At 38.1% G+C, this 27,900-nt stretch overlaps 1 protein-coding gene across 1 annotated transcript; it reads right to left on the minus strand.

Moving 5' to 3' along the window:
- Positions 1–462: 462 nt before the first annotated feature.
- On the minus strand, positions 463–27,900 carry LOC140231993 (sodium-dependent multivitamin transporter-like). The gene is made up of 16 exons (XM_072312145.1): positions 27,774–27,900; positions 22,935–23,130; positions 21,744–21,963; positions 20,652–20,769; positions 18,555–18,622; positions 17,620–17,774; positions 16,078–16,218; positions 14,815–14,900; positions 11,005–11,049; positions 7,877–7,929; positions 7,056–7,144; positions 6,144–6,307; positions 5,510–5,663; positions 4,461–4,578; positions 1,718–1,857; positions 463–740 (listed from the first exon to the last, which is right to left on the minus strand). The coding sequence occupies exons 1-16, from the start codon at positions 27,865–27,867 to the stop codon at positions 548–550; spliced, it is 2,034 nt and encodes a 677-aa protein (XP_072168246.1). The 5' UTR covers positions 27,868–27,900; the 3' UTR covers positions 463–547.

Raw genomic sequence — 27,900 nt, forward strand, 5'->3', positions numbered from 1 at the left:
GTCTGCGGACAGATACAGCCGACTGCTGTTACAAAGAATTCCTCAGGACCAGCAGTTTTCTTTTGTTGTTTTTGAAGTTTCGTTATAGCCGAACAAATGGAGTATATATACAGACATATACTGTAAAAGTGGACATTTTCGCGGTATTGAAATTTTCGCACATTTCGCGCAACCAGAAACTAGCACAAAAATAAAAGCACGCGAATATTTTGCTTGCCGTATGTTCCTGTGCGTGATGTGACATGTCTTGATTCTGTGGAATTAAAAACACGCGAAACTCTTCTTGCCCAGCCAAGCACGAAAAATTAGTTGTAGGAAAATATCCACTTTTACAGTAGATGATAATTTTGAGACCTGAATTTTTACATTATTTCAACAAAATTCTGTTATATCCATGTTCATTATAACGGGAGCGCCCTGTACTCTGCACCCGGTTCCATATGTTCTGCCAGGCACCAGGTAGTACACAAAACAGAGGGGAAACTTCCAGGTAAAAAGGAGGAATGAAATTCACTACGATTGCGGCAGTTTCAGCGGAAAGACGCTCTCACATGTTGTCGCCGACGTTCTCCATCTCATGGACATTGTATTCCTCCAAGCTGTTGATCAACGGCTCCTCCTCCTCCTCCACCACGTCATCCTCGTGGACTTCCGACAGTCGCGTGATGACCGTGTCGCCAATACGCACCTGGGAGTCGTTGCCGTCCGAAGCTGGCATGTTGGTATGCCATCCTTTGGGTCTTACGGGAAACACAAAAAAACATTTCAGTTAAATGTCACATGCAAAGTTTTGCAACCAAATCAAGATGAGCGGTTGTTTCATCCTAACCATTGTTACAAGCATGTAGCCTCTCACTTGATGCAAGCTACAGAAATTCTACCACCTGTTTCAAATTTTCACTAGCATCAGCTTGATGAAGCTTTATGCATGTGTAAACCTTGTTAAAGGTAGTGGCTGCATGGATGGGATCTTCAAAAAGTACTTAAATGCCCTCTTTCCCTTAATATGAAAATAGTGCATGGTGTGCTAAACCTAAAGGCGTGCACATTCTTTCTGTCAGATTGTCTTCAAGAGTCCAACAGAAAAGCAGAGCAATTGGTTAGAAGCATTTTCCTTTAGCACACACACTGAGAGAAAAAACAGGAATGACCTAGAGAGCATGAAGTTTTGCTCATGAAGATATATTGATTCAAACAATATCAGGAACAACCACACATGCAGATTGATTGTGGTGATGAGGTATTAATAACAATAGCAACAGTGTCCATTTACAATGCGCCATATATATCACGTACGATACTCTTGGTGTATGAGAATCTGCATTACAGTATGCTACCCACACAAAACAGCAGCAAAGTAGTGGACCAACCCTGAAAATGCAATGCTATGTGAAACTAACCTAAATCACAATAAAACACATGTGATTAAATAATATACAAGTCAACACTGATTTCATATATATAAGATACTACTGAACTTTTATATAACAACAGTTGCCTGCAAAATCATTTATACATATATATTATTCATAAATTCATACATATATATATATAAAGACATAGGTACAAATATAACTCAGTTCCACACCTGTTCTACTGGGTAACCCTAACGACCAGCCATTTGAAACACATTCATTACCAAATCGATTTAATCATCTGCAAGCAGAATATTCCACCACCACAACTACCACAGGACTTTCCTGAAGAAGAGAGTTACCTTAGGAATGTGGCGAGTAGCATTGGATCCACCCTTCTGTATCTCTCATCCGGGATGGCCAGACGAATTATTTCGCTGACAATTATGCCGACCACGAATGTACTCAAACTTGAAAATGCGCTGTACCACATGAAAGACACCTGTAATTCATGGGGTAAAAGAAAAAAAAGATAAACTGTATGAGAAGGAAAAAGAATGACTGAAATAATCTGAATATACCTTGGGCTATAGACCTACTTCTGTTGTATCTTACTGTTGTACTGTTATACTGTATACGCCATGTATTTTCCCGAATCAGAACTTCCCGACGATTTTGCGAGTGGTTAAATTTGCGATCGTGGAGTCCTGTACCGAACAGAGAAATGTATACGCGTACGTTCACATTCATAGCGTGATCGGAGTCAATATTTTCGAATGTCTTTAAATTCGCGAATAGCACCTGAATCGCGAAATTTGCAAAAATACAAACCTCGCAAAATAGTTGATAATAGTTTACAGTACAATGTAATTTATATTCTCACAGGTTTTCAACCATGACTACTGCCGCCAACAAGAATTGCCCCCATTCAGGCGAACCTTGTCATAACGAGGATCTAAATAATCATGACAATTAGCCTCACAATATCAGGGTACAAAAAAACAACAACAAAGAAATGGAAAGACTTGGGACCTGCAGCATCAACTTGTTATGCAAGGATTTTGTTATATTCAAGACCCATTTATAGCCAGGTTCCACGGTACTACGGGACACACCACACAACAACAAGGACAGATATTCAATCGCAGGTAAAAACAAGGAAAAGTAGAAATTACGCGGTGCGTAATATATGTCCCCGCCGGAAGTAGCATTTAGTAGCAAAATGTACAATGTAGGTAAAAAGATCAAGGTCAAAGAAGTCAAAGGTCAAAATTCTATGTAGAAGTTTTGAAGCCCTCACCTAGTGCCATCACATAAAGCAAATGGAATCGAAATCGGGTTAGAAATGGCGAAGGAGTAGCATTTTGTAGCCAATGTACAATATAGGTCAAAGGAGTCAAAGGTCAAAATTCTGTGTAGAAGTTTTGAAGCCCTCACCTAGTGCCATCACATAGAGCAAACGGAATCGAAATCGGGTTAGAAATGGCGAAGGAGTAGCATTTGGTAGCAAAATGTACAATACAGGTCAAAAATCAAGGTCAGAGGTCAAAGAAGTCAAAGGTCAAAATTCTGTGTAGAAGTTTTGAAGCCCTCACCTAGTGCCATCACACAGAGCAAACGGAATCGAAATCGGGTTAGAAATGGCGAAGGAGTAGCATTTGGTAGCAAAATGTACAATACAGGTCAAAAATCAAGGTCAGAGGTCAAAGAAGTCAAAGGTCAAAATTCTGTGTAGAAGTTTTGAAGCCCTCACCTAGTGCCATCACTTAAAGCAAACGGAATTGAAATCGGGTTAGAAATGGCGAAGGAGTAGCATTTTGTAGGCAATGTACAATATAGGTCAAAAATCAAGGTCAAAGGTCAAAGAAGTCAAAGGTCAAAATTCTGTGTAGAAGTTTTAAAGCCCTCACCTAGTGCCATCACTTAAAGCAAACGGAATTGAAATCGGGTTAGAAATGGCGAAGGAGTAGCATTTTGTAGGCAATGTACAATATAGGTCAAAAATCAAGGTCAAAGGTCAAAGAAGTCAAAGGTCACAATTCTGTGCAGAAGTTTTGAAGCCCTCACCTAGTGCCATCATATAAAGCAAACGGAATCAAAATCGGGTTAGAAATGGCGAAGGAGTAGCATTTTGAAGCAAAATGTACAATATAGGTCAAAGGTCAAGGTCAAAGGTCACAACTGAAATTCTGTATAGAAGTTCCAAAGCTCCCATGTAGTGCTATCATATAAAGCAAACAGAATCAAAATCGGGTTAGAAATGGCGAAGGAGTAGCATTTTGAACATTTTGATCACACACGGACGCACAGACAGACGGACACACGGACACACACACGTACGGAGCCCGTTTCATAGTCCCCTGTTCGAACACGTTCGGTGGGGACAACAAAACAACAAATAGAGAGAGGGAAGATCTGGGATGATGAACAAATAACTCGTTGATGCCAGTTACACATACTAGTACTGTATTTTCTCTCCAGATTGGGTTGGGCGGGGGGGTTGTGTGAGGCATAAAGTTTGAAAGTTTGCAACATCGAAAGGATTTGATTCAAGGCTGCACAATAACCAATGGGAAGAGACTAACCCCCCTCCCTCTTCTAATTAGCAATATCTCTACAGCAAAGACAAATAATAAAAATAAAATAAATAAATAAAATAAATAGATTAAAAATTCAATTTCTCACACTCATTTCTAACGGTTATTCTGAAGTGGATTCCTATTCCAAGAAAATATTAGGCAAGTGGCATAATGTTTTTGTATATTTGTTTTCATACTACACCATGTGTTGTAAGTTGAGAATCAGCTACGCATAAGCTATCCTCAAAACTAAGCTGCTCAGTCCTCTGTTTGCTGACATTTTGACATTTAACAGTAAACATTTAATACAATATCATAAATGACAATATTTGATATATCATTTGATATCAGGACTGATGCAAAAAACACAAACTGTATACTTTCCGAAGATCATTACAATGGATATCTTTGAAAATTAAGAAATTATGAGGCAGCCTTGGGCTACATTCTGCAATAAATTCTACACATCATTCCTCCCTAGGAGGATGAAAATGAGCAGACAATGAGAAGAGAATGACAACCTTACCCTGTAGAGCCAGAACGCATCTTCTTGCACATTGCCATTCTCCCCTTGATGGGTCAACGCTCCTATCGACATCCAGAGACCAACGTAGGATCCGACCAGCAGACCAATCAGCGCACCTCTGAGATGGAAATTCAGAAAACAATCCGGTGTCAGGAATTAAATACTGATCTATCTCTTCGTATATACATTTCTCTTCACAAAACTATACATACAGTCCAACCTTGGTTATCCGACCATCATTTTTCTAGATCTGTCTATTATACAGACATGGACTGGTTGCATGACTGTCTTTGCATTTTCAGTGCCGAATTTTACTGAAAGCAGAAAGCAACAATTCTTTTGCAATAAGAGAAAATCAGAAATTTGAGACACAGATGCTGATCACTATTACAGGATTAATATATATAATCAACGAAAGTATTGTTCCCAGAAGAAACAAAGACTTGAGAAACAGGCATATTTCCACTCATATTCCATTTCATTTTCATGTATTTGAAAAATCAATTGTATGCATGGAATCTCCACCATGTACCAACAGTTACAGTTTGTTATTCCAAAACTTTGTTACTCCGAAGGCCCATTAATCCGAAAAATGAAATATGGCTCATAATCATTCATCTGAAAATTAAATGAGGTTTGTCATTCGGAAGGCTCATTACGTATGCACCTTCTGTTTGATTCTGATTAACAAACCTCATTTTGGATTAACGAACCTTCGGAATAATAAACCTTATTTCAATTTCAGACAAACGAACCTTTCGAAAAACACCAAAAATGTTCAGATTAACAAACGCTAGATAAGAGAACATCTAGGTAAAGGGAATTTGTGTTTTGGAAAAATGAATCTTCAAAATAATGAAACTTATTTTCATTTTATAATTAATGTATCTTTGGAATTAAAAAAAAACAAAGATAACAATACAGTCCCTGAAGAAAATTCAGACATAATTATATTGAAACACAACAAGTCCCGGGGAATAATTACTACCTTTGTCTTTTCACCAAGCAAAAATCTGAACTCACTTTTCCCCTCTCTTCTAGCAACTTACCCAGTGTTGGACCTTGGACAGAGGATTCCCAGTGTGAACACACCCAGGACAGGACCACCGAGTGCCCCAAGGATGGTGTTTGCCATCTGGATCAGCGTTCCCATTTTGGAGGCTAAAAATGCTAGGCCCATGCATGCAATCCCATACACAAATGCTGGCAGAAGAACAAATTAGAAAGAAAACAACAACAAAAATAAAATTATAAAATAAATTGTCTTAATATATAAATACATACGCAAAGCCGATCAGTTGAAGTTATTTACAAAGATGAGTGACAAAAGTACATGCTTGTAAATGTGCTTGTAATTGTTGAGTGCGCATGGCAAATGTTTGCTTATTGTGACATCAGAGCCGTGCAATTGTACAAAAACTTAGAGTCAATGAGTTTAACAAGGGAGTCAATGGAAATTGGTGATGTCAGCCATGCGCTATCCACTTTTGTTCAAACAAAATTGCACGGCTGACAGCCACAGCGTGCGTTGGTACTTTTAACTGAATGTTACATGATGGGCAATCGACCAATTGGATGGCTACATTCTTTCCAGGTGTTGTACAAGAGTTGTCATCCGGTGCAGGATATTCCCGTGATGCATTGCAATTATGGACCATGACCTTTAACCCCTAACAAACTCACTCAGAATCTTGGACAGCACAGTGTCCCAGTAGTCTTGCTTGGCGTTGAATGCGGCGACTCCTAGTCCTACAGCTTCACGTTCACCCAACTTCCACTGTCGATATGGTTTCACAATGTCGATCAGTGTGACCGCTGCTAGGGCGTTTAGGCCTGATGCCACAGTACTGGCCAATTGAAAAGAAAAAAAATAAAGAACAGAAGAAAAATTCTCATTAGTTATGAACAGAAGGGGCACATGCACCCTATAATCACTGCTTTTTAGCATTCTTTCCCATTTCCAGCATTTCTGTGCATTCAAAATATTTTGCAAACTTATCTTTTATTATGTGTTGAGCTGTCATTCATGAATTCAAGTTCTGTATGATATTTACATGTATGTTTCTGTTGGAAATGGAAAAAATGAATGAATGAGAAAGTTTGGTTGCCAGTGTGGTCAAATGACCAAAGATCTCAAAGACTTTGCAATCTTAAAGGGTGTGTACAGTTCTGGTTGAGGTGAGGATTTAGCTTTTAACGTTTTGCGAGATATTCAGAAACCACTCTATGAGATGTCAAAGAGCATGCAGTTCTAAGGGGTATCAAAAGTTTTTTTGATGAAAATTGGTTTTGAAATGGCTGAGATATCCAAAAACAAGGTGAAACAAAGAGATCCTAATAAAAGGCGTGGCCTGTCGCCTTTTATTATTATCACTTTTTTGGATATCTCAGCCATTTGAAAACCAATTTTCATCGAATAAATGTTGAATCCTTCTTAAAATTACATGGTCTTTCATATTTCATAAGAGGTTTCTCATTATCTCACTTAGGAATGTTCAAAACATGAATCTCCACCTGAACTAGTACTGTACAGTCCCTTTAAACTTCTCAATCTTTTGCCAGTGTGACTGCGGCTAGTGATGCCGATGTTCTTACCTGAGCGTTCCTGCAAAGAGACAGGCGACAAAGAGACCTTGCATACCCGGTACGTTGCCAAACTCACTGCTCACAAAGTAGATTAGTATCTGTACATTGAGGATGTGATGGAAATGAACATGTCATATACAATATCACGACCAAAGACCCATACTGGAAACGTTACCACACTCACTTCTGCCACAGTAGATCTATAGGTTTATATGAACTAGATATGATAGGAATACCCATATTATACACTATTTGATACATATCAACCAAAGATTTCTGTAAGATGCATTTCACTTGAACAATATCTGCATTCTCCTTGTTTTTATCTCTCATTTTTCTTCAACAGTTCCCTTCAAAAAAGAAGAAGAAGATAATGTCTAAATATGTATACCCCACCAAGCCCTGCATCAAAATATTTCACATTTCAAATCCAGCTTGTGTGTTTTACACACATGGAATATCTCTCAAACAGTATTTGGTACTTAGAATAATAGCATATGGAGATTATGGTCATGAATTTACAACATGATACGATAAGACTAGTTGTGCTCTAGTAACTGTTATCAGGGTAAATCATGCTTTTGTTCCTTGCAAGAAAATGGAGCATGATGGCTGGTACAAGTGTATAATATCTCAAGCAAATGTTCTGCAGATCTAATTCCAGTAGGAGTCTAGCAATGATAATAAAGAAGAAAACAAACAAATGAACAGTGTAAGACATGTTTATGATATGCACAAGCCGTTACTGGTCACTGTTCAATGAATTCTTACTAAGGATACAAAATACACGACATGAAGCAACATGGTCCACAAGGAGGGCATGTAATTACCTGGTCAGGACTCGAGTACTTCGGTGTGTAATGCGCTGGAGACTCAGAACCATCTGAAAGAGATGATTTGGTAATCAAGATTAATCATATTTCTCACTAAAGGATTTTTTTTCAAATGTGGCAAGACAGAAAGATAAAAAAAAAGCAAAAGAATGACAAAGAGGGCAGATGACAAGATGACAAATAAATCTTGGTAATCAGACAAGTGAGACATTAAATGCAGATAAATACTGTAAAACACGATATATTCGCAGCATGAAAATTTTGCGACTTGGAGCCGACGGCCTTTCTTGCGGCATGACATTTTTGCGACTTACCACTGGCATCCAATGCATATTGTGTAGGCAAGAACTTTCGCGTGCAATTCGCAAAATTAAAATGCACGCGAAAATTCCTCGTTTTACAGTACATACATGCCATGGATCATTATGTGAGCGCATAATGATTATTGAAAGAGTTCAGCAAAGAAACATAAAACAAACGGGCATGGAAATATTGAAAGAGTTTAAAAGAAACTAAACTAAATTAGATAAAGAGAGACAAAGGAAACACTGACAAATACTGTACGAGCTGAAATTTTCGCAGTGGTTTTATTTTCGCGAATTTCGCGAATCGCCTTTGAACCGCGAAAATAACAACGCGAAAATGTCCTCCAAGTAGCAATTCGCGAAAACATCTGTACGCGAAATTTTCAGCTCGTATAGTAGAAGATGGAAGAACCGAAAGTGAGAATCACTGTGATAAACAATCAGAGAATAATATAGTAGTAGCATGGCTGAGATGGCTAATATCAGAGATATATGCACAATGGAAAAAGAGAGAAAAAAAAAAAGAAATAATGAAACACACAATGTAAGAGTATATCATTCAGGGTATTGTAAATGCTGTAATTGTCGGCTATGCTGCAGCATCTACAGTGTATCTAAAAGAGTTCTGCTTACGAATATGTTACACGGTGAATAAAGTATTAGTGCTCTTTGAATATGCTTGCAATGTTTATTGTAATATCACTGCAGGAGGGAATATGCTTGCAAGTATTTCTATTCATAGAATGATTTCTGCAGGTGTCAGAAGGTACTGGCATCTTGGCATTACTTTATATGTAGTCCCACCCATGCATACCTGTGTGTTCTTCTAACGATAAGTCAAGAAGACAAGGGGTCACGGCATTAAATGTTATAACAATAAATTATGGTATAAGATATGGCAAACACAAGATACCATAGGCTTTTAAATCACAGTTCTAAAAATACAGTTCTAGATTCTATGTAACTACAAATTATGTGCCACATATCAAGTCTTTGACCAGTCTTCTGAAATGCAACAATGCATTTGACTCCCCTCCCCTCCCCCTCCCCCCCCCCCCCCCACCCACAATGAATTACAACATCTATCCCAACTTGATAGTGCCATGTGTTGTTTCCTGAATCTGCCAAACTTTATGCTATAGTGTACTGTGAAATGCTCGAGTATTGAAAAAGCATGGGACTGTATCTAAACAGGTAGTGTTTATGCCCGGTTTCATTTCTAACCTAAATGCATTGTTCGACAATGCTGCTAGCATCTGTGACATTGAGCAAAGGTTGTTGTTGTTATTATTATTATTATTATTATTATTATTATTATTATTATTACTATTATTATTATTATTATTATTATTATCATCATCATCATCATTATTATTATTATCATTATCATTATTATTATTATTATTATTATTATTATTATTATTATCATCATCATCATTATTATTATCATTATCATTATTATTGTTATTATTATTATTATTATTATTATTATTATTATTATTATTATCATCATCATTATCATTATTATTATTATCATCATCATTATCATCATCATCATCATTCATTTATTTATTTATTCGATGATAAAGAGAAAATAGTCATGGCTGAAAATGATGTCAGATGCCACCAAAAATGTAACATTTGTTAGTAATCATGCTTAATATCCCTCCCTGCCCCATAGACAGTAGTGTTAGAAAGTTAGAAAACACATTTCAGATACTGATACCATCATAGTGACACTAACTTGTTCTGAGATAATATCTCGATACAGACAGCGTACAAGTAATTTTGAAACTTCCAATGCTTGAGAGTGTTTACCATTTGGGTATCATGGTATAGCCTAGTCAGCAGAGCTGAATTATTTTTCCCCTAACATTGTTACAATGAACAATGAACTTCAACTAGTTACCGGGGTTTACAATTAACTGGCTATAAATCTTACTTGAGAAGTCTTCTTTTCACCTTAGATTCTAAGGACAGCACAAGAGATTGTCAATTTTTTTTTTTTTCTGGGTTGTTGGGGGGGGGGGGGTCCATCCTACTGCTGCTGGTGGGGTCAGGTGGGGTTGGCATGAAAGCGAGTACTCCCAAAGAAATTATTGCCATGTCCTTCCTTAATTCTTTGAGTCCTGTGGGTGGGGCAACATGTCTATACACAATGCCAATAGGATTTTTAGGATCATGGTGCTGAGTGGATTAAGAGTGTGCAAGAATCGAAGTTGAAATCCAGTCCAAATATAAGTTAGTCTCATAAGATATTACGAGTTCAACGGTATAATTTTGATCGAAATCGGATGAACAATAAGGAAGTTATGACATTTTGAAGTTTCGCTATTTTTTCAGGAAACAGTTCTTGAACGGTAAATATGAATATGCAAATGGCAAAGTGAGCATGTCATATCCTCACAACTTGTCATATCATTTGTACATAAAAATGTGAAATTTCAAGTTTTTCATTCAAATGCAATTATGCCTGAGGCTCAAATCCTCGTATATCTAACTGATCACTATTCGGAAGTTATTCAACCATGCTTCAGACTTCAATGACAGAAACACTGAATTTTCGTCATTTTTTGTACGCGGTCAATGGAAAATTGTGACGTTATGACATGGATAGCTCACTCATTTGCGCAATCATATCCACTGTACAAGAACTGTTTTGCAGAAACTAGCAAAACTTCAAAATGTCATAACTTCCTTATTTTTCATTCGATTTCAGTCAAATCTTTACCGTTGAACTCGTTACTCTTTTTTTTTATCAGACCAACTTATATTTGGACTGGATTTTCCCTTTAAGTGGAACCGGGACGACCCTCTTACTTGGATAAGTGTGATTGAGAGCTGGCTGGAGAGATGTCATGCCATCTGTGCGTGTAGAGAGAAAAATGGAGTCGGAAATAGAAAGGGTCCAGGTGAGATGAGAGCCAAGCGGCACTAGCTACATCACAAAATCTTGCGTGCATCTTACACCGCCACACCCATATTGCTTCCTCCTGCTAAATTTTCTCTGTACTACTTCCATGAACAGAAATGAGAACTTGTCATTCAGAAATTATGAGTCTCTGGAGAAGAAGATGCTACCTACATCACAGTTCAAAGCATGCATAACCCATTAACCATTTACATTTCCCGTCATTAACTTTCTGCATTACACTTTGTTATAAGTGGGTACAAATCGCTTGTGGCTTCCCCTCATGGACACTTGCATTTTCATGTTAATGTTTCAGATGCTTGGTAGAAACCTCATCACAAACCAGCAGCACTTGGGGTCATGCTCATAGTCATACTACTGAATTGCAGACAGTGAGAATACTTGGATACCTATGTATCACAAATTGAACCGGTAGACCCACTTTAATGTGCAGTCAGGAGTGATAACTGATTTGCCTGACGTACATACTGCACAGTTCCTGCATAGTCACTTATTTCTAGGCTAAAATGCTGCTCTGTGCACTACATACATATATCCCATTGTCTTCTATTCCAAGTGATCAACAGACAAACAGGAGAAAGAAGAACAAATGAAGCTACCTACAGATGCCTGCGAGAATAAACTGAACTTAAAACTCCACTGTCCCCATCCCCATCCTTACCACCTGTTTGGTTTGGGCCAAGCAAGCACCTATTTGCAACACACCGGTACATGCTAAGTTACCAGCATGATAACGGTAGCTCTAGGCATGCTCTACAACCATCACATCGTGCATTCTGTGACATGAGCCATTTTCAGTATAAAGATTCACATGCAAAAGCACTGGGTGAGAGGCATTGGATTTACATTGTGAAATTGCTTTTGTAAATGTTGCGCTTCATGACTACATGTCTCCGTAGCTTCACTCCTGGAATGATTACAAGCAGGCATGCAAAGCAGGTATAAGTTATTGCCAGCTTCACTGCTTTGAGGAGTAATCATGCACTTTGGGTGCAAAAGGACCAGATTTGAATGAATGTCTTAGAGGCAATAAGCCTACCATCCAAAGCCATAGGCATGAATCCTGAACCAACACAGCTGTTTGACATCCTAGTCTTTTAGACTAATACACCAGCCCCCCTCAAAATAAATGGTGAGAAGTGAAACAAAGGAGTACGGAAAGGACTAGACCCATCAAACTCTTTCAAAAAAACAACAGCACACCAAACAAACACACATTTTGGAGGTTAAGTGTTGTGTCCTATTATGATATTTACTATTCATTTGAATAAAATTACAAAATGTTATGTGAAACATTTCCTTACATTTGAGCCCTCTTGATAATGAGTTCTTTGTTTCTGTTGCAGAAATCTCGGAAGCCTCACAAATGCTTTTATAACATATTCTTGTACTAGCAACACATTTCAGAAGGTCACAGTTGTAGTTTTTCTCTCTCAAATTGACTTTTTTTTAAGGGTAAAATTTCTCTATGAAGATTTCATAACCATTTCCATGTAATCTTACATCAATATATGACATGGACTGAAATCCCGAGGTAACAAGTTATTGACAGCTCAAGACGATTAATTTCTGTAGTAAACTTTCTCCGCTACAGCTGATGATTTTTGTCCAGCAAAATACAACCATTTTCACATTTTAGAGCCACTTTACAGTGCTTCATGTTATGAATTTCTCAGCTCTAAAAATAATCCTTGTTAGCTCATTTTATGAACAACTAACATCTTAATGGAAGTAATTTAATATCAGCAAATGTGAGGCTAAGAGGGGAAAAATAAAAGCTTGAATTAAAAAATTTCTGCACTTGCACAAGAATGCAATTCGGTAAAGAAAATGCCATTAACAATCTGATATATTCTGATGGGGACTGCTGTTCTCAAAGAATGCAGGATTGGGCAACAGCAACAAACAAAAACAAAATTGTTTCAATCCATTGTGGGAATACTAATGAATGGGATGTTTTGTGAAGAGCAAAACAATGTCACTATGGAAGTATCTACTGATTATGGTTCATGATTGAGGTGTATCTAATGCTCAAGTAAAACATATCATGTCATAGCACACCAACATAATGTTGTATGTAATAAGGCAGTATTATGATGTGCTCATATCAGTTTCAGGAATACATTCTTCTGACGAATTGATGTTCTTCAAGCAGTGAACACTTTGGTTGCCACATGGCCAGAATACTTTTACAAATCGAAAGAACTAAGTAAGCAAATAATGGAAATCCACCCTTTAATATAGCTTCAGTATTACAAACATTCTAACAAACAAACAAAATTATGTCAATGACATGCAACACAAAGATGGTTATGGCTGGTACAAGGTTTTGGAACTTTACAATCACGAGAAGCAATGACAAAAGAAAAAACTCCAAAAGTGGTTGCAACACTTTTGGGCAGAACATTAATGTATGCCGTGGCAGTATGATAATTGCAATGGATAGAGCACATAAAAAATGCAAATGCAAACTGATATCAGTTACGTTCAGACAGTGATCCTTAACTTCAAGTTAAGCAAACTTCAAGGATAAGCTCTTGTCTCCGTAACTTCAATGTGCGTCCACATGACAAAACTTATCATTGAAGGAAGCTTAACACTGACAATAAGCTCCTGCCCCCACAACTAAGAGCAAGTCCGACTCAATGATGAAACCACGGAATCGGACGTCTGGGATGACCCAAGTACAAGGAGCACTGTATTTATATTTGTGAGGTTGACCTGGGGGATGTTTCATAAAGCTGTTTGTAAAGTTACGAACTACTTACGAACGACTGGTGATTACTTTTTTTTTTAACTTTATATACTGTAAATGTGGAAAGAAATAAAGGAGAGTCCTATGCTCTCGGTCAATCAATCAATCAGTTCTGATGTGCTATACTTATAAGAATTTCCATATTCAGCACAAGATCTGATCGCCAGTCATTCTTAAGTCGTCCATAACTTTACAAACAGCTTTATGAAACAGGGTCTGGGAAGCTAAAGGGAGGGAGGTGGGCATCACGAAGAGATCTCGCTTACCTTTGAGTCGGTTGATTTTTGTGTCCACATGTTACTTAACTTCAATTGCCCCCCCCCCCCCCCCCCACCCGATCGTGGATAGAGTGTTAACCCTGAGAAATCAAGTTATCGAGTTAACTTCAAGTTAGCTTAACTTGAGTGCATCTACACAGTACTGAACTATGAGCTTATCCAAGGATCACCATCTGAATGTAACTATTACATACAGTAACAAATCAATAAATTGTGGTGGATATACATTGTACACGTATATGCATCATACTGAATGAGCTGGAATGCACCATATTGCTAATACCCAAGATAAAGCATGCTAAAGTCCATAACAATAATATTTGTTTCTGCCATGACTAACAGGAAGATTAGCATCAATAAACTGGATGTTCTCTACTTTCACTGTGCAAAAAAGCAGCAATTTACCAGTAGATGAGTATTTGCCAAGCAAAGCTTCAGGAGCTAAAAAAAAAAAAAAAAAAGATTAAATATTAAACTTAACAATACATGCAATAATACCACTTGCAAACATTCACTGTACATGCTTTTAACTAAGTTTGGCATTTTCTTCCACTAACACCAAGCAAAGGACAACTAGGCAGGCATTTCTACGCTTCAAATCTTCATGCACAGGAAAGCACACATTGCTTGTGGTAGATGCCTGTAGTCCCACTAATTGCACTTACTGTTGTAGTATGCAAACAGGACCAGTCCACACAGAGCGACTATGGTTACCATGATAATATTGCCTGGAAGACCATACCATACTGATCTGTGATGATAACAAAAAGCAGATGGATATGTTGTATGATGAACGAATCTTTCATGCTGTATAATCCTCTGTAGAGAGGAGTGCTGTATTACAGAAATGTCCCTCCCTTTTCAGGTTTCTTTTTATAAAGAAATAGAATCAACCAAACAGAAACAGTAGAGATTTCATTTAAACCATGTACTTAATGGATGAGATATCCAAAAAAGTGATAATAATAAAAGGCGACAGGCCACGCCTTTTATTAGGATTCTTTGTTTCACCTTGTTTTTGGATATCTCAGCCATTTCAAAACGGATTTTCATCAAATAACCGTTGAATCCTTTACCAATTAGAATTGCATTCTCTTTGACATCTCATAGAGTGGTTTCTGAATATCTCGCAAAATGTTAAAAGTTAAATCCTCACCTCGACCAGAACTGTACACACCCTTTAACAGTGATATTGTTATCACCCTTTCACCATTTTTTTTAAGGATGAATATTTCATTTCATACATTATTGATATTATATTACTGATATTATAGTTACTATTGTAATAACTGTGAATTTCATAAAATTTTGCTAAGTAATTTATATAAGGTTCACGTATGCAGGTCAGATTCTATATGTGGTATTCATATTTATCGTATGTATTCTCATGTTACCTTATATAATGATGTTAAATTTCATACAGGAAATGGTAAGTTGTTCTCTGTTGTGATACATTGTTATAGTTTTTGTTAGAGTTAAGGCTAAATCCTTCCTAATAACATCTGATAACATCATATCATATTATATAAGGTAACATGAGAATACAGTGTGACAAATAAAACCTGAGCCAATGAGACAGTTTTAAAGAATGTCATGACTATTTGAACATGCTCAGCGTCTCATTTACATCTTGAAATAATTGCCATTGTCATTTGAAAGTGATGACACTATAAATGTAGTTTTCCTCACTGGCTTCAAAAGTGTGTAATCACTAAGTAAACCTTTTCCAGGGAGAAAAATACAGCACTGCAACCTTCTGGATCCTATGAAGGCACAAGATCTCAGTCACATGTTCTCTGATCAGCTCTTTCTACTCTTTCCAGTTTTTACCTCTTAGATTCTTGGTTTCATCACTAAGCATGAAACCTGCCTTCCAAGGGGAAAAAAAAACAAAACTTTGCCGTTGACCTTTGACACCAGGTACTCACCTCTTGGCGTCTTTGAGGGATTTCGACGTGAGGAATCTCTGGACTGCTGTCTGGCTGACTGCCCAGGAGGGCAGGCTGCTGAAGGCCCCTCCTATGACCAAGGCCCACAGGGTCAGGCGCTGGGTGGGGTCGGGGGAAAGCCTGCAAGGTGGGGCATGGATGAGTGATCTGTCATGCTCAACACAAGCCTGAGTGTAAATCATCACTTTATGAAAAACTTGACGACACAACAATGATTTACAATGACAAAACACAAACATTCACTCCATGGGTGCTACAATGTAAGTCTATTAACCCGTTGAGGACGAGTCCCGAGTATACTCGGGCAGGTGTCTATGGGAAATGCGTGTTGTAGCAAAATCAGTCCGTCCTCAACGGGTTAAAGATATGAAAGCAATTGATGTGTGACAAACCTCATACGAAATTCCCAATTTATACCTTTCTTCATTAGGCTCAAACATGCAAAAGATCTAACAACCCTACACAGACTTAGAAATCTACTATACAATATTTGTTTTTTATGTTGTTGGTTTTTTTTTTTTTGTCCTTTTTTCCATGACATCTGGATTCAATCAAAACTTTCTCTAAAAATTCTATCTAGGAAAAATATTTAAACTGACCACAACAAGAAGTTGGCCACTGCAATGAGGTCTCGATATTTTCTATGTAGATTTTATTTTTTTTTTTATTAACTATACATCCTCTCTGAATTTAAAAACAAAACAAAACATTTTTATGTGTGATAAGCTGGGTTTCTACTCTTTTTGGAAGCAGCACAGCAGACCATGTCACTCTTTTTACTTCAATCCATGTTTTTTAAATATCATGCAGCCCCACTTGAATGAGAGCACATGGCCAGCACAGAAGCACTTCACGACTGTAGGTATATGGCTCTATACGTCAGGCGTTGACTGACGAATTTAACCATGTGCAAAATTTGTCAGGAATTCCCAATTTGCCAAAAATTAGACTTCCTAAATACATGGCACATGCAGTAATGGTGAAAATATTGTGGCAAAGAGGTGAAGCATCATCATTAGGATATTTGATACGCCATACATCTAGCAAGTCTAATCTTTTTTTTCTTTTTTTTGTGAATCAACAATTTTGCTAGTGGCTAAATTCGCTATCGTGGAGTGCAGTAATGAACGGAGAAATGTACACTTGCACGTCGTATTCACGTTGGGATCATAGCAAATATTTTTGTGTGTTGTTGAATTTGAGAATAGCACCTGACTCGTGAAATTCGTGAAAATAAAAACCCTGTGAAGCATACGGCATACTGTAAAACAAGGAATGTTTGCGTGTATTTAATTTCGCGAATTTCGTGAGTGCCTACATTCGCGAAATTAAAATGCGCACGAAATTCCTTGCCCACATAATATGCATTGGATGCCAGTAGCAGTTCGCGAAAATTTCACGCTCCGAGAGAGACTGTCGGCTCCAATTCGCGAAATTTTCATGCCGGAAATATATTGTGTTTTAAAGTATACGGTATAATTTGGGGGATTTTAAAAGCCTATGCAGATTGTCGTCACTCACTCAAAGAAGTTGAGATGGCCGTGTTCCTTGTTGTACTCCCACACGTGGTCCATCCCTTGAGTTCTGATCGTACCGAGGATTACAACAGTCAGCAGGGAGCCAAAGAGGACCAGGAACTGGAACACGTCGGTCCAGATGACAGCCTTGATCCCTCCCTGAGCGAGGCACAGGAGCAGACAATCCAAGTTACTTGAGACAGGCTCTAGTGATTGCTCCATACATTCCAATTATTTCATACATCAGTAGAGTGTTTATATGCAATAATGCATGCATGTGGTATGCATGTGTGTGTGTGTGTGTGTGTGCGTGTGTGTAAGAAAGTGTGTGTTTATGCCTGCAGGTTTATTTTTACATTGTACTTCTGGGGGAGTGGGTGTGTGTGCAAATGTTTTTGTGCGAGTGTTTTTATGTGTATGAGTGTAGCCCAATGACAGAGCACACAGCTGTATATATGTAAAATGAGGGGGCATTTGGACCTGTCTACAGCATACTTTCACTCTACAATTTTGTTTGAGTTAGTGGTTAATAGGATGAGCAACTTCAAATAAGCAAAGCGGAAGAGGTTCCATAAAAATTGCACCGATCACGGGGGGGATAACACAAAAACATTGAATGTATGCTTACAGCTGTATATGAGGTTTTTATACTGTGAATTCTCGCATGACATTTAGAATCTAAATACAGTCAAACCTGTCTACAACGACCATCATTTATAGCGGCCAACTGCCGTATGCTGCAAAATTCCTCCAAGAGAAAAACCATGTTAACATGTCTTTCGGCACCACCTGTCTAGAATGGCAACGTTTTTCGTCTCTCCAGGGGTGGCTGCTGTGACAGGTCTGACAGTATAACAACAACCATCTGTCAACTTGAATGTACGGAGAATTAATTTGGGGGAATTAATGCTAATACACACTAAAAAATTGCAAACTTACAAGAGCTGTGTATACTGTACAAAGGGCCCCAGTCAGTGCTACTGTTGCTGGAATAGGAAACTTGTTTACTGCATTGGAAAGACAAATAACAACACAATATCAGAGAGGAATCTATCTTTATTTATTACCACACTACTGACAATTCAATAGCTCCATCAGCTTTTTTTGAAATATATAGCTTTTTGTGTCTCTGTTAGTCTCGACCGACTACTGCTTGGCTGGTGGCAGCAGAGTGAGGAGTGGTTTGGGGTCTGAAATTTTGTCATTTTGTTTCCAAGGGAAGTTTCCGAAAACGTGTATGTAGAGGATGATGAATGCAGAATGGTTAACAAAATATATTGGTGACAGTTTGACAAAAACTGGGCAATCTCGTTTTTTTTTCTTCTTCTTCTTTTTTTTTTTTTTTGGGGGGGGGGGAGGGGTGGTTGCCTATGCAAGAAATTCTCACTTCCAATTAAGCACATTGTCATATGTCACCTGTTCAGATTACATTTTAAACTACATTCAGTTCAGGGTTGTCAACCTTGTAAACACTATCGCAGTATCGTCCTATTCTTGGGACTAAAAAAAAAAAGACATTATTTTTTTTTAAATGGTAAAAAAAATGGGATTTTTACCTTTCTGCAGTAGACATGGGTAGAAAAATGCAATTTTGGAAAATAATGATGATGATGATCATCATGACAATAATATGATAATAATAATAATCATCATCATCATCATGTAAAAATGGGAAAAGGTATTTTCCATGAAACCTGTAGTATTTCTGTGGTAAAAAAAAAAGAACAAAAAAAAATTATATATATATAAATGAATAAATAATTTAAGAGTTCAAAATACTGCAAAAAAAATTAAAAAACAAAGAAAATAACAGTTGGTACCTCTGCACAGTGTATCACATGGCCATCACATGATCTGGTAATCTGGCCCACCCTATGACACCAACCCCTTGTCACCGATTCAACCTGTGACTCTGTCTGCTGAAATCATTTCCTCAATTACCATGTGACCATCTGGTATTTTAAAAGCAAGTATAGAACTTTACAAAAAGTATCAGTTTTACAGGAGTCTTGCCTTGTTCAGCCCTTTTAATTAATACCTCGATCCTGGACTCCAGTTGCCACTGTGTATGAACACATGTGGCCCCATGAGAATGAAGGAGTTGATCACAGTATCATACCTGCCAACATTTCAAGATGAAATATCTTACTCGTGGATTGCAAAAATCTTATTTTATATGCAAACTGAAGTTAAAAATCTTACTTTCGGTCAAATCTTCAGAAAATACACATGAAAGGTATATCTAAATATTTTCTAAAAATCTGATTTCTCTGACAGAAAATCTGATTTTGCTATTTTTAACGTAAAAAATCTTACTGAATCTGATAAAATCTTACTAGTTGGCAAGTATGCAGTATGAATACCGTGGCAGATTTAGAATCCAGTAATGGATAATGGATGAAAAACAGAAAATAACATAAAACACACTGTCTTTATGTGCTTCTTCAAGTGATATTATTTCATCTGCACAGATAAATGATATAATGCAGGGCTGCACAGTTATCCATTTTTTCTACTGGCCAGACCCGTCCCTGTCAGACCAGGAGGTACCCAGTTTTTCATTTTTTTTTTTTTTTTACTGACCAGTATATTCCTGAAAAAGTTACTGGTCTGACAGTGATTTTTGCTGGTCTGGACCTTCGGACCAGTGCCAGTGTGCAGCCTTGCATAATGCCATCTTTACGAGTGTAACCTACAACCATCCATTCACACACACACACACACACACACACACACACACACACACACACACACATACACACATACACACAAACACACAAAGAGAAAAACCCCACAATCATTGCATGAATGTTTACCCAATGTCCCTGTGCTGAAAGCAGTACTATCACAAAATATAACTCTGTCACTGCTCAACAACAACAAAAAAGAGGTACAAATGAATTTATTGTAAGACTGGATATGAGGCTACACAAAAGTAAGCATTTGAACAACTGTCACACAAGCCTCCCTCAGGTCTGTGTCATGATTAAAACAATAGTATTTGGTCTAGATCTCATACCAGGACCTGGCACTTACCCGCCTGAATGGCCAGGGCTGGGGCATACAGGACTACGGCCATGTAGAAGGCGGTCCCAACTAAGAAGAGAAGGGCTCCCACGATTCTAACTGACGTGCTGAATCTCTTGTGCAGGTACTGAGCATGAATGAAAACAAATAACAAACAAAACAAAACAAGACAACACTTGAAAAATCAGCCACACTGCCAACACAGGAAGTACTCCATACAATTTCATCAATTCATATGTGTTTTTACATACAAACATAAACTGTAATTTTGACTGTGACCCACGCCTAAATACCTCATGCAGGTTAAGACCGCAAAGAAATTCCACAAATTGCATGTATGTGTGTCAGAGATGAAGAAAGTTGTAACTGCTATCCATATAGCCACCCATTTCAAACATATTCATGCAAAGCACCCCCCCCCCCCTTGCAAAACATTCATATTTTAGCACAAAACATGGATAGAGCTTTAACACTTGAAGTACACGTGTACTCCACAAACTTTGGGAATGTTCTCTCAAACACCATTTTTTTTTTTCTGTTTTAGGGAAGTATAGATCATGCCCCAATTAAACATGCACAGCTCCTAAACTACCGAGTAAAGATTCTGTATCCTTTTCCAGCTCATAGGAATAATACTAACAACATTTTGCCATAAAGTAAATCATATTATCTTTGTGAAAAGGGATCTCACATCCATAACTTGGAATGATGATATTTAAATCAAGAATCTTTCCTCAAAATTCAGAATGACAGACTAATGAATGAATGAATGAATGAATGTTTTGACACCATATTTCATTCTTTTCTGTTTAAAAGTACCAAAGCAATTGAGGTACCGTTGCACAAATATCAAAACCATGTATCAAGCATAAGCGAAAATCTGTTTAACAAGTTCCTCTGAGGTAAGACCACATTTGGTCTTGCGAATGGGTTAATGAATGAATGAATGAATGAATGAATGAATGAATGAATGAATGAATGAATGAATGAATGAATGAATGAATGAATGAGTGAGTGAGTGAGTGAGTGAGTGAGTGAGTGAATCAATCAATCAATCAGTCAATCAATGGATGAAAGAAGAAGAGGTCTGCATCTGCTCACCTCATAAGCGGTGGTGATGCCCAGTCCATGGAAGACAGGAATAAAGAAGTGGGCAGTGACAGGAATAACGATGAAGAAGCTGAAGATGACCATCCAATACTGTATGCCGTGAATGAAGACTTCGGCTGGAACGCCCAGGATGGTGATGGCTGAAACATAGGAGGCCAGGACAGAGATCGCCACAGGAAGGCTGTACATGCTGCGATCGGCCATCAGGAATCTGATGTTTATAAAAGAAAGGGAAGATACAATGAAAATTGGCAAAAAAGACAGCATTTAATCTATTGTCGCATTCATACACAAGAAAGTATTAATTTTGTAGTCAGGCAAAATCCATTTTATCTGCTACTTTTAAATGCATGGCAAAAAAGAAAAAAAAAGATAACACAGTTGCAAACAAAGAGCTTTCAATCTACAGAATACGTGTGCCCATATGAGTGTGGCTCCAGGTACAACAGTAGTGTGGGGGCTTGTGTGGCAAGTTGCATTATGGAATTACTTTAAATTGATAGTTTCTTTGTGCGTCCTTCACACACACACACACACACACACACACACACACACACACACACACACACACACACACACTGCAGGTAAATTATCAAGAGAGTTAAAAAAAAATAAATAAAATGGCAAATTGCAAGAATGACAAATTATTTGTGTCCATGCACAAGAATTCACACTTTTTGCCCTGCATTGCTGAAATTAATAGAAGCCACAAATGTCATGCTTGTAGAAATTTACGAGCAATTTTGAAGGTTTATTCTATGAAATGCAATGAGACAGGACAAAGGAGTGCATTCTCAGAGAAAAAGAAGCAATAGCAAAAACTAGCTTTAGGCTGGCAACATCCTACCTACAAGACGTGTTATAGCATGCAACTTTGAGTGCGAAATAACATTTCATTGCTCCTGCAACAAACTGCTCTGATATTTATTTCTCCTTGTACAAGAACTTAGGGTTAGGTTGTAATAGGGTTTCAGGTTAAGCTTGATGTGACGATTAGGATTAGGGTGAGGTTTATGTTTGTGGATAGAATTTAGTGTTTGGCTATGTGTGCAGATATTTCATGGGAGCAATTGTTGCACAAGCAAATGTCATTGAACCACTTTTATAGAATGATACAGTTGGCCTGCATTCAGTTTCATTCCGACTGTGCCATCCATGTGCCCACAATACAGGGAAACTCACTTTGAAGTCGTTTTCTGACCACCCCCGGAGAATGCGTGGTAGAGTCCCGTCACCGTGGACACCAGCAGCATGGCCGAGAAAATGATGTAGTCCGGGTACGTGAATGAGTGGACATCTGCCTGAGACACGTTGTCACGTTCCTCCATCTTTGGAACTCTTGGCTCTTTGTCTGGACTACGAGGCCTTCTCAGTGCACCTATTACACATGTGAGTGAGTATGAACAACACTGTTATTTAAGGCCCTCAATGGGTGGGGGTTATGTAATAGTAAAGTTGATGCATATATTCATTTAGAATTTCTTAAATCATTAGTATACTACATACAAGAAGAATGCTGCACTCCACCCTACGCATGCACACACAATACCTTGACCACCCTAGTTATCACAGTTCATCAGGTGAAACATTATCTCCAGTCCTTCGTTAAGGTTAAATTACATTTCCTACAGACTGAGTTGCTGTGTGGGCAAAGATTTATTAGTAAACAACATCTGTTGAAGTGACTGGTTTACTAAACAAACACACACACCTATATACTTGAGTATAACACCACTGTGTCATCATACATTCATACAATGTACATGGATGTACTTTATCATTGTGTAGATGAATTGTGCCTAGAAACAGAGAAAATTATAATGAATTCCAGCCCCTCACACACACAAAAAAAAAAAGAATGCTGTGGACACTTCCTTATTGTTAATCAATAAAGGCTATTAAGACAAATCAATAAAATGCACCTGTTCAAGCTTGTAATTCACATCCCTCTTTCTTCCCACCCCCCTTTTTTTTTTTTTTTTTTGGGGGGGGGGTTCCTTTTAAGTTGAATTCAGTATACTATAACCTTCATCATTTGCACAGCTGCCATCTGACCTAGCACAAACTACTGGATGAAGTTGGACTGCACTCATCCTATTTTTATGAAAAAGGTGACGGTCACACTTTGGAATGAAGACAAAAATACATTGAATTGGTTTTTTTTTTCTATCTCCAAGTAACTATTATCACAAGGAAGAAAAATATTGCACATCTGACTTTTACAGTAAATATCCACCAAATAAAGTTCTAGCTGTCTAATACAATCTAGTTTTGCACCAATATTGAATTCTGTAATTTGTCATTAACAAAAATACCAAATTTCTAACACAATTATGGCTATCCGTTAATCCACAAGTTGGAAGTGCAAATTGTGCATGGAAAAAAATAGACCCTTGACATCAATTCACCAAATAATGTTATATAATAACACACTAAGATACAGTTGAAATGTCCAAATTATGGAAGTTCCAAATTATTGTGAATTCATTGTTACTGTAAAAAGAGGAATGTTCGTGTGTATACATTTTAATTTCGCGAAATTACAATGCACGCGAAAGTTCTTGCCTACACAATATGCATTGGATGCCAGTGGCAAGTCGCAAAAATTTCATGCTGCGAAAAAGTCTGTCGGCTCCAATTCACGAAATTTTCATGCCGAGAATATACCATGTTTTACAGTAATCTACTGTTCGTCATCAACTTTTTTTACTTTTTTTCTTTTGTTTTTTTTTTTAAACAGTGCCCTCGTTCCCTTCTTTCAGAGTCACCACTTGCTGTGACCATCCGAAAAAAAAGTGGCTGAGAGGGGCATACAGCTGTAACTGTCACAGTGACCTTCGTAAGTTCGAGTGCAAAGAACTACCAACATACAAACTACTGTATACGTACACTGCATACCGCATTTCACTCCAAGACCACTCTAAATGTTAGTGACCATTTATACAGAGTTAAGATCACTTCAGGAGTGCTCCTGAGCTGAGGCTCGAGAGGGGCATAACTTTGGAGTGCTCCAGTGCCCTCCTGTCTGTTCATACAGAGTTACATAATATGTAAAAGGGGTTCAAGAGCATGTTGTTGTTGTTGTTTTGTGTTTTAGTGGCATTTCCCAATCTCTTTAGAATACATGTATTTACGCCACCTGGAGAGCTCTAGCCATTTGACAAGACCTTGTGGCCGAGGAGTGAGACTAACTCACCCCACCGAGCACTTCGAGAAATGGGTGAACGCGAGACAGAGTGGCCTTTTCAAACTTTTTTGTCTTTTCTTTTTTGTTTTTTTTTCAGCCGCTTTGCAACACACATGAGCATGAACTATTCATGTATTCATGAATCAATCCTCAGTTGGTATGCTAATGAATCACATGTAACACAGCCTGCACTGCAATGCATATTCTTTTTTGTCTTCTTCTTCTTCTTCTCCTTCTTCTTCTTCTTCTTTCTGTAGAGTACACTTGCACACTTGATTACAGATGTATGCATACACGTGTCTACTGACGTGATTGCATGCAATGCGGTCGCTAATTGGTTGCTACCTTTCTTTCAGTAGCAAAATCTACAACTTACAAGAAACAAAGATCAAAATAAAATATATGTATATCTTGTGGCTGTGCCACTTGATCGTGCGTTCACTCAGAATTCCCTCACAGTCGGTTTTCTGAGCCTTGGCCATACAAGACCTTGTCAATAGGCTAGGACAAACAGGAGAGCTCTAAATGCCCTGTATACTATAATGCAGTGGCTGATCCAGCGGGGAGCACACCTTTGGGTGTTTGGTGCGGTGGGTGGTATACTGTGCATTGAAACTGACACGTTGTAGCTCTATTTGTAGCATTGTGCGTATTACGTTAGAACAAACATTCACACATGAGTGTACTATGTACAGTGGTTTTGCATTCTTCGCTGGGGATTTAAAGATGTCCAAATACAATGTATATTATTCCTGAAAAACCTGAAAATAAACAAGATTAACAGCAAAAACAATGATACCCAAATGCACATTGGAAAAGCATTACATGTATTTCACAAGTATTGTCACTCGAGGGTAGGGGTGTTGGTTTCAAAATTACAGGCGCAACTGAGTGCATCAAAATAACCCACGAGCACGTTTGAAGCAGTGATCTTGGAGCGTGTATGGTAGATCTACTACACATCGACCACCCTTTTTGAAACCGACCGCATAGTTTTGGCCCACAGAACGCTTAGTACGCACTGCACTGCGCGCAGAGCACATAAAAATGTACTGGCCACTGATGAGGATGTGTGGGAAAACGCGAAAATTCACTGTTCATTAATGGTTGTAATCAAGGACAAAATTACGAATGAATATTTTAACCGAATCGTAATGTAAATGTCAATGCATTTTCTAAAAAATTTCGTACAACACGGTGTTCAATACAACTCTGTTTGTGTGCATTGTCAATGCAAAAACAGCAGTCGATCTAAAAAAAGGAGCGGCACCGCGGGGAGCTGAAAAGAGGCCACGCAAGTTCGACGGCGATATTTTTGCACTGAAACTTTGAATTGAAAAGGGAACAACAACAACATTTGATAGTGCTGGATTTTCTCAATCACGTAGGTCAAGTTTTTACGTGAATTTCAGTGTTAAATATTCTTTGCAAGCAAATAAAAATTAGGCGGTCGATGAGTAGTATAGTAAGGGTACTAGGTCTCACGCAGGGACTTAATGATCGCGCATAGCGTAACTGCGTATAGCAAGCAATATTACGCGTAGGACTAAGCGCAAAATTTGCCGATACGCCCATGGAATAAACATACCTGACAACCGCTAAACATGAGAAGGAAGCAGGTAAGAAATTCTGATTTCAAACAAATTTTTCACTAAATTTCCAATTTTTTGGAACAAATTTTTCACTAAATTTCCAATTTTTTACCTTATAATTTACCTACCTTAGCTTAAAATCTTTTTTAAGGATGTTGTAGCCTAGACGTGTCGTCTCCCTTGTCTCGTTCGTATGATCGTAGCCGATAGAATTCGTAATTTGTTCGATCGTTTATAATGTTCTACGAAAGCCAAAGCACGTTACAGCCGCAGAGAGGGGCAGACACTTTCACGCATGAAACTACATAGGGCAGCTGCGCGACCTTTACATACCCCGAGAAATTGAACGCATAAAATTAAGTCCGACATACAAACGGCGACAGCGCACTGCTCCGTCATCGTATCATCAGGAGATTCTGGGAGGTGATTTTTCTGCATTTTCGTGATATTTATTGAGAAATTCAGGTACGATTGTGGAATAATTTTTATTATAAGAGCATCACAAATTTTCGTGCGCGATATCTAGACCCCTCAACCATACATGTAGGTCCAACCATACCGCAAATCGCTTGTGAATTCAGAGTATATTCTTTACATGTGAATAAAATCTAAGGCAAATTGTGAGATATTATAAGATTCCATTTATAGAAAAACATTAGGGTGTCGTACGTTGTATTGGACACCCAATCATACCTGCCAAATCCAAACCCCAAGGTCAGTTCAGTCATGGAGTGTAACGTGTTAAACACAGTCGTGACAGTCACACTCACGAGTCACGTCACTCACACAGATATCTTTCTTTCTCAACTTTGTTATGCCATGGTATGCTGCACTTTAATCTTACAAACACTGTTAAACAATAAATGAGTGAAGAATGCGAAAAGGTTTAGTCTCCATAAACAATCATCTGTAAAGATATTCACGTTACACTGAGGAAGTAGATTTCTTTCCACAAGTCACAATACACCACAGCCGCCAGCCATACACTATATTCTGTAGATGGGACCACAACCAACTGTGCACCGGCGACCGTGACTCGACTCCCCGCGCCCCGCACTGCGCCGGCAAAATACTGGGCCAGCGCTCAAAAATACTCCCCATTCATGCCGCGGGCCTGTTTGTACGTGTATTTTGAATGGACAACATACGGAAGTGTACACAGTAACACTGATGACATATATTGTACGACACTACAGGTTACTGGGAATAATTCTTTACAAACTTGGTAATCTGGCAACTTACCATTGTTTTTAAGTATCGGCAAGAATTCAATTACAGATACAGTAAAGACGACGACAAGCGACAATAATGCGACAAATTTCCGCCGCGAATCCATGCTATAACAACATCAGCGTTCACGCAGAAAATG

This window comes from Diadema setosum, chromosome 8, assembly GCF_964275005.1.
Source record: "Diadema setosum chromosome 8, eeDiaSeto1, whole genome shotgun sequence".
In the NCBI taxonomy this organism is placed as follows: Eukaryota; Metazoa; Echinodermata; class Echinoidea; order Diadematoida; family Diadematidae; genus Diadema; species Diadema setosum.